Source organism: Bombina bombina, chromosome 6, assembly GCF_027579735.1.
Source record: "Bombina bombina isolate aBomBom1 chromosome 6, aBomBom1.pri, whole genome shotgun sequence".
Classification (NCBI taxonomy): domain Eukaryota; kingdom Metazoa; phylum Chordata; class Amphibia; order Anura; family Bombinatoridae; genus Bombina; species Bombina bombina.
The window spans coordinates 1047181813-1047193922 of NC_069504.1; the positions used below are offsets into that span (position 1 = coordinate 1047181813).

General features: G+C 40.5%; 1 protein-coding gene across 1 annotated transcript in view; it reads left to right on the top strand.

Moving 5' to 3' along the window:
- Window positions 1–12110, top strand: part of IQSEC3 (IQ motif and Sec7 domain ArfGEF 3) — a 374477-nt gene that overhangs the window by 297988 nt on the left and 64379 nt on the right. Inside the window, exon 9 of the mRNA XM_053718818.1 lies at window positions 8067–8192. Within this exon, the coding sequence (XP_053574793.1) occupies window positions 8067–8192 (126 nt within the window). The remainder of the gene's footprint in view (window positions 1–8066; window positions 8193–12110) is intronic.

Below are 12110 nucleotides of genomic sequence, written 5' to 3' on the forward strand. Positions count from 1 at the left end.
ACTGACTACACTACAAGAGAAATAAATTTATCAGGTAAGCATAAATTATGTTTTTTCAGCCCCTAAAAACAGTGATATAGGCCACCTTTTCTGACATCTTAATTAAAGTCCAGGGATTAATATTAAACATAAATAAAAATAGAAAAAAATAAACAAATAGCATCTAAAATGAAGAAGATAATATAGAACAACACATACCTTTAGGTTATATAGGTGGAAAAATCAAAACTGGTTGCTGCAGCGTTACACAACTCACAAAAGTAGACAATTGTTGGTTATGATCATGTAGAGAGCCAAACACATACTTAGGAGTATTTCCCTGTTCATACACTCTTAGTTAAATATCTTAGATGGATATACTAATACACTCTAAGCAAAGTATTATACACCATATCTGGGTCATGAATATGTGAAATGTTTCCTATTGTACTAAATATACATATCGCACTACATGAAATTTTCTTTTAAGGCGCAGCTCCTATTATTACATTTGTATGATTGATAACTGGAATCCCAGCCACAGCCCCGGCTGTAGGCAGCGAACGAGGCACCAGGAATACTATCTTCTTTCCTTTAGGAGCTAAGGCATCGTGCTTTAGTAGAAGTCCCTCCTTCTTTTCTCCAACATAGGTGTGTCCGGTCCACGGCGTCATCCTTACTTGTGGGATATTCTCTTCCCCAACAGGAAATGGCAAAGAGCCCAGCAAAGCTGGTCACATGATCCCTCCTAGGCTCCGCCTACCCCAGTCATTCTCTTTGCCGTTGTACAGGCAACATCTCCACGGAGATGGCTTAGAGTTTTTTAGTGTTTAACTGTAGTTTTTCATTATTCAATCAAGAGTTTGTTATTTTCAAATAGTGCTGGTACGTACTATTTACTCAGAAACAGAAAAGAGATGAAGAATTCTGTTTGTATGAGGAAAATGATTTTAGCAACCGTAACTAAAATCCATGGCTGTTCCACACAGGACTGTTGAGAGCATTAACTTCAGTTGGGGGAACAGTTTGCAGTCTTTGCTGCTTGAGGTATGACACATTCTAACAAGACGATGTAATGCTGGAAGCTGTCATTTTCCCTATGGGATCCGGTAAGCCATGTTTATTACGATTGTAAATAAGGGCTTCACAAGGGCTTATTTAGACTGTAGACATTTTTTGGGCTAAATCGATTGATATTAACACTTATTTAGCCTTGAGGAATCATTTATTCTGGGTATTTTGATATAATAATATCGGCAGGCACTGTTTTAGACACCTTATTCTTTAGGGGCTTTCCCAAAGCATAGGCAGAGTCTCATTTTCGCGCCGGTGTTGCGCACTTGTTTTTGAGAGGCATGGCATGCAGTCGCATGGGAGAGGAGCTCTGATACTTATAAAAGACTTCTGAAGGCATCATTTGGTATCGTATTCCCCTTGGGTTTGGTTGGGTCTCAGCAAAGCAGATACCAGGGACTGTAAAGGGGTTAAAGCTTAAAACGGCTCCGGTTCCGTTATTTTAAGGGTTAAAGCTTCCAAATTTGGTGTGCAATATTTTCAAGGCTTTAAGACACTGTGGTGAAAGTTTGGTGAATTTTGAACAATTCCTTCATGTTTTTTCGCAATTGCAGTAATAAAGTGTGTTCAGTTTAAAATTTAAAGTGACAGTAACGGTTTTATTTCAAAACGTTTTTTGTACTTTCTTATCAAGTTTATGCCTGTTTAACATGTCTGAACTACCAGATAGACTGTGTTCTGAATGTGGGGAAGCCAGAATTCCTATTCATTTAAATAAATGTGATTTATGTGATAATGACAATGATGCCCAAGATGATTCCTCAAGTGAGGGGAGTAAGCATGGTACTGCATCATTCCCTCCTTCGTCTACACGAGTCTTGCCCACTCAGGAGGCCCCTAGTACATCTAGCGCGCCAATACTCCTTACTATGCAACAATTAACGGCTGTAATGGATAATTCTGTCAAAAACATTTTAGCCAAAATGAACCCTGTTCAGCGTAAGCGTGGATGCTCTGTTTTAGTTACTGAAGAGCATGACGACGCTGATATTAATATCTCTGAAGGGCCCCTAACCCAATCTGAGGGGGCCAGGGAGGTTTTGTCTGAGGGAGAAATTACTGATTTAGGGAATATTTCTCAGCAGGCTGAATCTGATGTGATTACTTTTAAATTTAAATTGGAACATCTCCGCATTTTGCTTAAGGAGGTATTATCCACTCTGGATGATTGTGAAAATTTGGTCATCCCAGAGAAACTATGTAAAATGGACAAGTTCCTAGAGGTGCCGGGGCTCCCAGAAGCTTTTCCTATACCCAAGCGGGTGGCGGACATTGTTAATAAAGAATGGGAAAGGCCCGGTATTCCTTTCGTCCCTCCCCCCATATTTAAAAAATTGTTTCCTATGGTCGACCCCAGAAAGGACTTATGGCAGTCAGTCCCCAAGGTCGAGGGAGCGGTTTCTACTTTAAACAAACGCACCACTATTCCCATAGAGGATAGTTGTGCTTTCAAAGATCCTATGGATAAAAAATTAGAAGGTTTGCTTAAAAAGATGTTTGTTCAGCAGGGTTACCTTCTACAACCCATTTCATGCATTGTCCCTGTCACTACAGCCGCATATTTCTGGTTTGATGAACTGATTAAGGTGCTCGATAGTGACTCGCCTCCTTATGAGGAGATTATGGACAGAGTCAATGCTCTCAAATTGGCTAATTCTTTCACTGTTGACGCCTCTTTGCAATTGGCTAAGTTAGCGGCTAAGAATTCTGGGTTTGCTATTGTGGCGCGCAGAGCGCTTTGGTTGAAATCTTGGTCGGCTGATGCGTCTTCCAAGAACAAGCTACTAAACATTCCTTTCAAGGGGAAAACGCTGTTTGGTCCTGACTTGAAAGAGATTATCTCTGATATCACTGGGGGTAAGGGCCATGCCCTTCCTCAGGATCGGCCTTTCAAGGCAAAAAATAGACCTAATTTTCGTCCCTTTCGTAAAAACGGACCAGCCCAAGGTGCTACGTCCTCTAAGCAAGAAGGTAATACTTCTCAGGCCAAGCCAGCTTGGAGACCAATGCAAGGCTGGAACAAGGGAAAGCAGGCAAAGAAACCTGCCACTGCTACCAAGACAGCATGAAATATCGGCCCCCGATCCGGGACCGGATCTGGTGGGGGGCAGACTCTCTCTCTTCGCTCAGGCTTGGGCAAGAGATGTTCTGGATCCTTGGGCGCTAGAAATAGTCTCCCAGGGTTATCTTCTGGAATTCAAGGGACTTCCCCCAAGGGGAAGGTTCCACAGGTCTCAGTTGTCTTCAGACCACATAAAAAGACAGGCGTTCTTACTTTGCGTAGAAGACCTGTTAAAAATGGGAGTGATTCATCCTGTTCCATTGAGAGAACAAGGGATGGGGTTCTACTCCAATCTGTTCATAGTTCCCAAAAAAGAGGGAACATTCAGACCAATCCTAGATCTCAAGATCTTAAACAAATTTCTCAAGGTCCCATCTTTCAAGATGGAAACCATTCGAACTATCCTTCCTTCCATCCAGGAAGGTCAATTCATGACCACGGGGGATTTAAAGGATGCGTATCTACATATTCCTATCCACAAGGAACATCATCGGTTCCTAAGGTTTGCATTCCTGGACAAACATTACCAGTTCGTGGCGCTTCCTTTCGGATTAGCCACTGCTCCAAGGATTTTCACAAAGGTACTAGGGTCCCTTCTAGCTGTGCTAAGACCAAGGGGCATTGCAGTAGTACCTTACCTGGACGACATTCTGATTCAAGCGTCGTCCCTCCCTCGAGCAAAGGCTCACACGGACATCGTCCTGGCCTTTCTCAGATCGCACGGCTGGAAAGTGAACGTGGAAAAGAGTTCTCTATCCCCGTCAACAAGGGTTCCCTTCTTGGGAACAATTATAGACTCCTCAGAAATGAGGATTTTTCTAACAGAGGCCAGAAAGACAAAGCTCCTGGACTCTTGTCGAATACTTCATTCCGTTCCTCTTCCTTCCGTAGCTCAGTGCATGGAAGTGATCGGGTTGATGGTAGCGGCAATGGACATAGTTCCTTTTGCGCGCATTCATCTAAGACCGTTACAACTGTGCATGCTCAGTCAGTGGAATGGGGACTATACAGACTTGTCTCCAAAGATACAAGTAAATCAGAGGACCAGAGACTCACTCCGTTGGTGGCTGTCCCTGGACAACCTGTCACGAGGGATGACATTCCACAGACCAGAGTGGGTCATTGTCACGACCGACGCCAGTCTGATGGGCTGGGGCGCGGTCTGGGGATCCCTGAAAGCTCAGGGTCTTTGGTCTCGGGAAGAATCTCTTCTACCGATAAATATTCTGGAACTGAGAGCGATATTCAATGCTCTCAAGGCTTGGCCTCAGCTAGCGAGGACCAAGTTCATACGGTTTCAATCAGACAACATGACGACTGTTGCGTATATCAACCATCAGGGGGGAACAAGGAGTTCCCTAGCGATGGAAGAAGTGACCAAGATCATTCTATGGGCGGAGTCTCACTCCTGCCACCTGTCTGCTATCCACATCCCGGGAGTGGAAAATTGGGAAGCGGATTTTCTGAGTCGTCAGACATTGCATCCGGGGGAGTGGGAACTCCATCCGGAAATCTTTGCCCAAGTCACTCAACTTTGGGGCATTCCAGACATGGATCTGATGGCCTCTCGTCAGAACTTCAAAGTTCCTTGCTACGGGTCCAGATCCAGGGATCCCAAGGCGGCTCTAGTGGATGCACTAGTAGCACCTTGGACCTTCAAACTAGCTTATGTGTTCCCGCCGTTTCCTCTCATCCCCAGGCTGGTAGCCAGGATCAATCAGGAGAGGGCGTCGGTGATCTTGATAGCTCCTGCGTGGCCACGCAGGACTTGGTATGCAGATCTGGTGAATATGTCATCGGCTCCACCTTGGAAGCTACCTTTGAGACGAGACCTTCTTGTTCAGGGTCCGTTCGAACATCCGAATCTGGTTTCACTCCAGCTGACTGCTTGGAGATTGAACGCTTGATTTTATCGAAGCGAGGTTTCTCAGATTCTGTTATCGATACTCTTGTTCAGGCCAGAAAGCCTGTAACTAGAAAGATTTACCATAAAATTTGGAAAAAATATATCTGTTGGTGTGAATCTAAAGGATTCCCTTGGGACAAGGTTAAGATTCCTAGGATTCTATCCTTCCTTCAAGAAGGATTGGAAAAAGGATTATCGGCAAGTTCCCTGAAGGGACAGATTTCTGCCTTGTCGGTGTTACTTCACAAAAAACTGGCAGCTGTGCCAGATGTTCAAGCCTTTGTTCAGGCTCTGGTTAGAATCAAGCCTGTTTACAAACCTTTGACTCCTCCTTGGAGTCTCAATTTAGTTCTTTCAGTTCTTCAGGGGGTTCCGTTTGAACCCTTACATTCCGTTGATATTAAGTTATTATCTTGGAAAGTTTTGTTTTTAGTTGCAATTTCTTCTGCTAGAAGAGTTTCAGAATTATCTGCTCTGCAGTGTTCTCCTCCTTATCTGGTGTTCCACGCAGATAAGGTGGTTTTACGTACTAAACCTGGTTTTCTTCCAAAAGTTGTTTCTAACAAAAACATTAACCAGGAGATTATCGTACCTTCTCTGTGTCCGAAACCAGTTTCAAAGAAGGAACGCTTGTTGCACAATTTGGATGTTGTTCGCGCTCTAAAATTCTATTTAGATGCTACAAAGGATTTTAGACAAACATCTTCCCTGTTTGTTGTTTATTCAGGTAAAAGGAGAGGTCAAAAAGCAACTTCTACCTCTCTCTCTTTTTGGATTAAAAGCATCATCAGATTGGCTTACGAGACTGCCGGACGGCAGCCTCCCGAAAGAATCACGGCTCATTCCACTAGGGCTGTGGCTTCCACATGGGCCTTCAAGAACGAGGCTTCTGTTGATCAGATATGTAGGGCAGCGACTTGGTCTTCACTGCACACTTTTACCAAATTTTACAAGTTTGATACTTTTGCTTCTTCTGAGGCTATTTTTGGGAGAAAGGTTTTGCAAGCCGTGGTGCCTTCCATTTAGGTGACCTGATTTGCTCCCTCCCTTCATCCGTGTCCTAAAGCTTTGGTATTGGTTCCCACAAGTAAGGATGACGCCGTGGACCGGACACACCTATGTTGGAGAAAACAGAATTTATGTTTACCTGATAAATTTCTTTCTCCAACGGTGTGTCCGGTCCACGGCCCGCCCTGGTTTTTTAATCAGGTCTGATAATTTATTTTCTTTAACTACAGTCACCACGGTACCATATGGTTTCTCCTATGCTATTATTCCTCCTTAACGTCGGTCGAATGACTGGGGTAGGCGGAGCCTAGGAGGGATCATGTGACCAGCTTTGCTGGGCTCTTTGCCATTTCCTGTTGGGGAAGAGAATATCCCACAAGTAAGGATGACGCCGTGGACCGGACACACCGTTGGAGAAAGAAATTTATCAGGTAAACATAAATTCTGTTTTTTTTAAATGTTTCCCTAGGGGCCCCCCATTAACCCCCACAGGCAGTTTTCAGAGATATATAAGAGTGTTAATGATATTACAGTGTCTTCTATTTGTTACTAGTATGACTGTGATTCTGGAATACGTTTGTGCCTTTCTGTGTATTTCAAGGGGAGTGTATGAAGCCAAGTAGTGCGGAACATAGGAACTTATATATGAAAATACGTTTACACAATCTAAGCATACAGGCTTTTTGTGAAAGAAAAAATAAATTAGAAACAAACTAGGCTATAACATTTTTAACTAACAATGCTAGACAATGCATGTCAATACTAAATTATCTCTAAGCTGGCTTTAACTGTTTATAAGTGTTCCATTTATCTAGATGAAGAGGTATGTCCAGCTACGGTTGTATAGTTTTGCTTGTTTACAGTATATTACCTGGCGTCAAAAATACAATGAATGACTTTTTAATGTTTTAATCGTTCTGTCAGATATTCCAGTAACACTGGTCGTTTTATGTTCAAATTCACTGTGGTATTTATCCTACACCGGCGGGTTGTTGGATTTTCAGCAAGAGCACTAAGAAGATGCGACCGTCCACAGTCGCTGTTCGGACTCGTCCCCCAGTACAATATCTTTTTAAGAATAAAATAAATTATTTAATAGCGAATAGTGCTAAAGAGGCAACACTTATTTTTTGTGTGTTCATATTTTATAGTTTCCAACTGTAGAAATTTAATAAGGAGAATGTACAAGTAGCAGACCCAGATTTGAGCGTTTTGTGTCCCCTTCATCTGACACCTATAATGTGTTTTTATATGTTTAAATATGTTTACTTTATGGATTAGTACTCACCTCAACAACATCACACATGCGCTAGAATTATACTGTGTATATATATATATATATATATATACAGTATATATATAACACACATGAGGATGTAAATATCAAGTAAAATATTATTGGCTTCTCGCAGCAGAGTCGCCGCTAATATGCATGCATGCAACTATTCTTAATGACAATAGCAAGCCGCTTATGATTGGATCTAAATCATAAAGTCATAGAAAAAGAGTGCACAAAGGGGGGCCGGCGGGGAGCATAACTGGAAGCAAAGTATATGTCTTTAAATATGACAATAAGAGGTAACTTTGAAAGAATATAAAAACCCTATAATAATAATAATAATAACACTACAGTTTGGTAAAAACTAGTCATTATGAGTTTACCATCACTTTTATATCCCTTTTTGTGTCAAAAAATATTAATTAATAAATAATGCTAATTGCAGCTCTTTCATATGCATGCTATGAGTTAATTGTTAATCAAATTTGCCTATGTGTTAATTTGTAACAGAGTGTTACTGAATACGGATACATTGCATTGTCAGTGCCATACATTTTCAAGTATACCTGTATACACTGTTGCCATGACAGACTATGATTAAGCTCTAATGTAGAGCGAAATGCGTCAGGGTAGTCAGTTCTCGTTACCCTGCATGTTTGACATGTCTGGCTTTTTAATCTTTTTCTAATAAAATTCATGTTTTTACCTCCAGAGGATTGTTCATTTCTGTGATTCTTTATTGCTCTGACCCACTGCAGGTACTCTCAGTTCCACACCGACGCCTTGTCTGCTGCAGCCGTCTCTTTGAGGTAACAGATGTGAACAAAGTGCAGAAACAGGCAGCTCATCAGAGAGAGGTCTTCCTATTTAATGACCTGCTTCTGGTGAGCATTGAAAAAGTGCTGGGTCACATTGGAGAGTTTAAAGATAAACTACCGAAACTCCAACTCCAGAATAATGATACAACTGCCTGAAACAGCAGAGCACTAACAGTTTAATATGATTTTAATGAAAATACATTCAACAGAGTTTTAAACAGCAAATCTTAAGTTGGTGGAGAGGGTTTATGGAGCAGCAGTTTAAAAAACTGCTTCATAAATATCAGTTTTAGGCTCAAATGAGTTAGCCTGATCAGGACTTTCGCCCAATGATAACTCTAGCCCGTAGGCTCATAGGAGCTCAGGAGCGTTCACATTTTGTTTGCACCCTATAGCAGCAATGTCTGTTATTGCACACACTGCTGTCATAGAGTGCTAAAAACTCATGTATACCTCTGACCTACTGTAACCCTACCTATTCTTCAACAAAGGATAACAATAGAGCATTGCAAATTTGATAATAGAAGTAAACTGGAAATAGTTTAATTTTGACTTTACTGTTCTTGTTCAAGGGTTAGTCATTATATAGGTTTATTTAGTATGTTATGATGCTAATATACAAAATAGTTCACAATTTTCAGTTTGTCACGTGCTGTTGTTATGGGCATTTGGAATAGGAGCCATTCTTCAGTGAGCTCAGTCAGATTATCTTTTTTATGATAAAAAATGATAGGTAGCCTACCTAGGTTTCAATGAGAGACTCTTAGTTGACCCTGGGATTAGATATTGAAATCACTATCATAGATGTTATAGAGGTGTGCCAGCAATATATACTTACTTGCATATAGTTCATTGTATAAGATCCTCATTGCAATAAACCCCCTACGCTATTAACCCATAAACCGCCACAACCTCCATTGCAATAACCCCTACACTACTTAACCCCTAAACCGCCACAACCCCATTATAATAAACCCCCTACTCTATTAAACCTCTAAATGCTGACCCCCCAAGAACCCTAACCTAAGACCCCGTAAGTTAAAAAATACAATCAATAATAGAAAAAGCACCTAAAAAATAAAAAAGCCCTATACTTAAACTAAAGTACTAAAAAATGCCCCCTAAAATACTCCTAACCTAAAACTAAAGTACCTCCCCAACCCCTGTAAAACCGCTATCCTAAAACGTAACTGAAAAAAAAACTATACTAAAACTGAACCCCCTCCCAAAACAACAAACAAAAATTCCTATGTTTTACTCACCATCCGTGATCCGCAGGTGTTTTCTTCTTATTTTGATTCGGCAGTGACTCCTCAAGGGTAGCGCTATTTCATCGGTGTTGACAGATCCATGGTAGTGGTCCTCTCCTCATCGGTGGCCGATCCCTACAAATGCACATGTCTAAAAATAACTCCCTCTATAAAACATTCCACTTTTACATGCACAAAAGTTAAATTGAGGAGGGACTGCTACACTACAGACAAAAAAAAGTACAAACTGGGTACTGGCAGATAACTGCCAGTACCTAAATGAGGGCATCTATTAAGAAGGAGGAGGGTTAGAGAGCTGTTGTTTTTTTTTTTTTGAGGGGGGGGGGGAGGGGTCAAAAAAACTACTCCTAAACTGCATACTGGCAAACTGTCTGGCAGTACCTAAAATGATGGTGATCAACCATGGTTGGTGAAGAAGGGAAGAGAGCTGTTTGGGAAGGATAAGGTAGGATCGGGGGAGGGGAGGTGTCAGGTGGGAGGGTAATGTCTACACTGCAGCTAAAACTAACCTTGCAAGCTACCTGATTAACCCCTTCACTGCCGTGAATATTTGGAGTGTGGTGCGCAGCTGCAGTTAGCAGCCTTATAATTACCAAAAAGCAATGTCAAAGCCATGCATGTCTGCTATTTCTGAACAAAGGGGATCCCAGAGAAGCTTTTACAACCATTTGTGTTATGACTACACAAGTGATATGTAAATCATTTCAGTGAGAATCTCAATAGTTGTGAAAAAGTTAACAATTTTTTTGTAATATGATTGTATTCTGCGGCATAACGATTGCATGAAATATACCAAAATGGGCCTAGATAAATACCTTGGGTTGTCTTCTGAAAAAGAATATATAAATTTGAAATAAATAAAACAAGGCTCTATTTCTGTGTTAATGGAGTGATAGCAAAAATGCTAAAAATTCTCTGATACTTTGCGCAAGTTCTTCTCTAAAATTCCTGGTCCTGAAGGGGTTAAACAACTTTCAAATTTACTTATATAATCAAATTTGCTCATTCTCTTTGTATTGTTTGTTGAAAGAACGAAAATTCACTACTGGGAGCTAGCTGAGCACATCAGGTAAGCCAATAGGCAAATATGTGGAGCCACCATTCAGCAGCTAGCTCCCAGTTGTGCATTGCTCCTCCTGAGCCTATCTAGTTATGTTTTTTAACAAAGGACAACAAAAGAACAAATAAAATTAGATAATAGAAGTTAACTGAAAAGTTGTTTTAGAGTACATGCTCTATTTGAATCTTCAAAGAAAAAAAATATTGGTTTTGTGTCCTTTTAAATGACATTGAGGTGACAAACCATTCCTATAGAATGCCCATTGCCAGTCTCATGTTGTGAGATTTGTGAGAAATTCCTTGTTCTATCCAGCAAGAAAAATGTCCCCTAGTAACACAGACATTCAAATATTTTATGGTCACAAACATTTACAAAGCCCATGTTTCAAGCATCTTTTCTATAAATAGAACTGTGCATGTCAAAAGGCAATAAACACCTCTTCCTTATGTACAACTTGCACGTGCTCCATAAAAAGACCAGAAATCAAACTGTATAAACCTGCTTTACTCATGTTGCAACATTTTGAAAACTTAAGTAACAGATTTAGCTTTTTGGCCTCTATAAAAAATGTGGGGCAAAGCACCATTTTAACACAAAAAAAGAAGAGTTGTTAATGTCCGTTTAGTTTTTTGAATGCCCACTATAGGCCATAATACTGTACTGTGTGTTTAACCCCAGCAAAGAAGAACAGCTTGTGATTCTCTGAGCACCTCTGGTCCTGAACGGAACCCAACGCTAATCCAATCAGCAGAGCTAGTAGTATGATTTAATCAGCGGCAGTTTGAGCTTGGGACCAGCAGTGCTCTGCAGGTCTAGAACAGTACATCTGCTATGGATTTAACTCCTTTGAGGGGGTTAAACAAACAGTAGTGCAGGGTCATTCGTCTTAAAATCACATGCTCTATTAAATTTGAGCATTTACATTTTCGACTATTATGGAATTGCTTATTCCATTTTGTACTGACCAAGGCTATAGTGAGTATAATGCACAGTGTTTATGTATAATGCAAAGGTTGTCGTTCTACAGGAATGAGACACAGATTTTGTCCTGGATCTCTGTAATTTCTAGCTTCGCCGTCAGTTATACTATTTTTATATGGAAGTACTAGCTGACATTTTACAGTTATTATCTTTTTGGTATTGCTAGATTCTGATGGATCTTTTTATGTTCAAATAACACTTATGCTCTCCATTTCCTACCAGCTATACTCCTGTTGTGAGTACATTTACATGAGATTATCTCTGAACTTGAACAAGTCTCTGTTCGTTCCATCTTGCCATTGTATTGGAGCGTTTCAGGGCTTCAGTTATTATGTCCCGCATTAGCAATCTTGGCTATGAGACTTCACCCTGATGCTACAGGGAAAATGGTAACTAAGACTAACACAGTTATAAGGATGGCTTGGGAATATGCTTAAATTAGATTCAGGAGAAATTCTTTTCATCATTAACCTTTTTAAATCTAAAAGACTGTTAAAAAAGTGCCTTGAAACATAATACTTGTCATTAAAGGGACATGCAAACCAATTTTTTTTCTTTCATGATTTAGAAAGAGCATGTAATTTTAAACAACTTTCTAATTTACTTCTATTGTCTAATTTGCTTCATTCTCTTGAAATCACTTGCTGAAAAGCATATCTAGATATGCTCAGT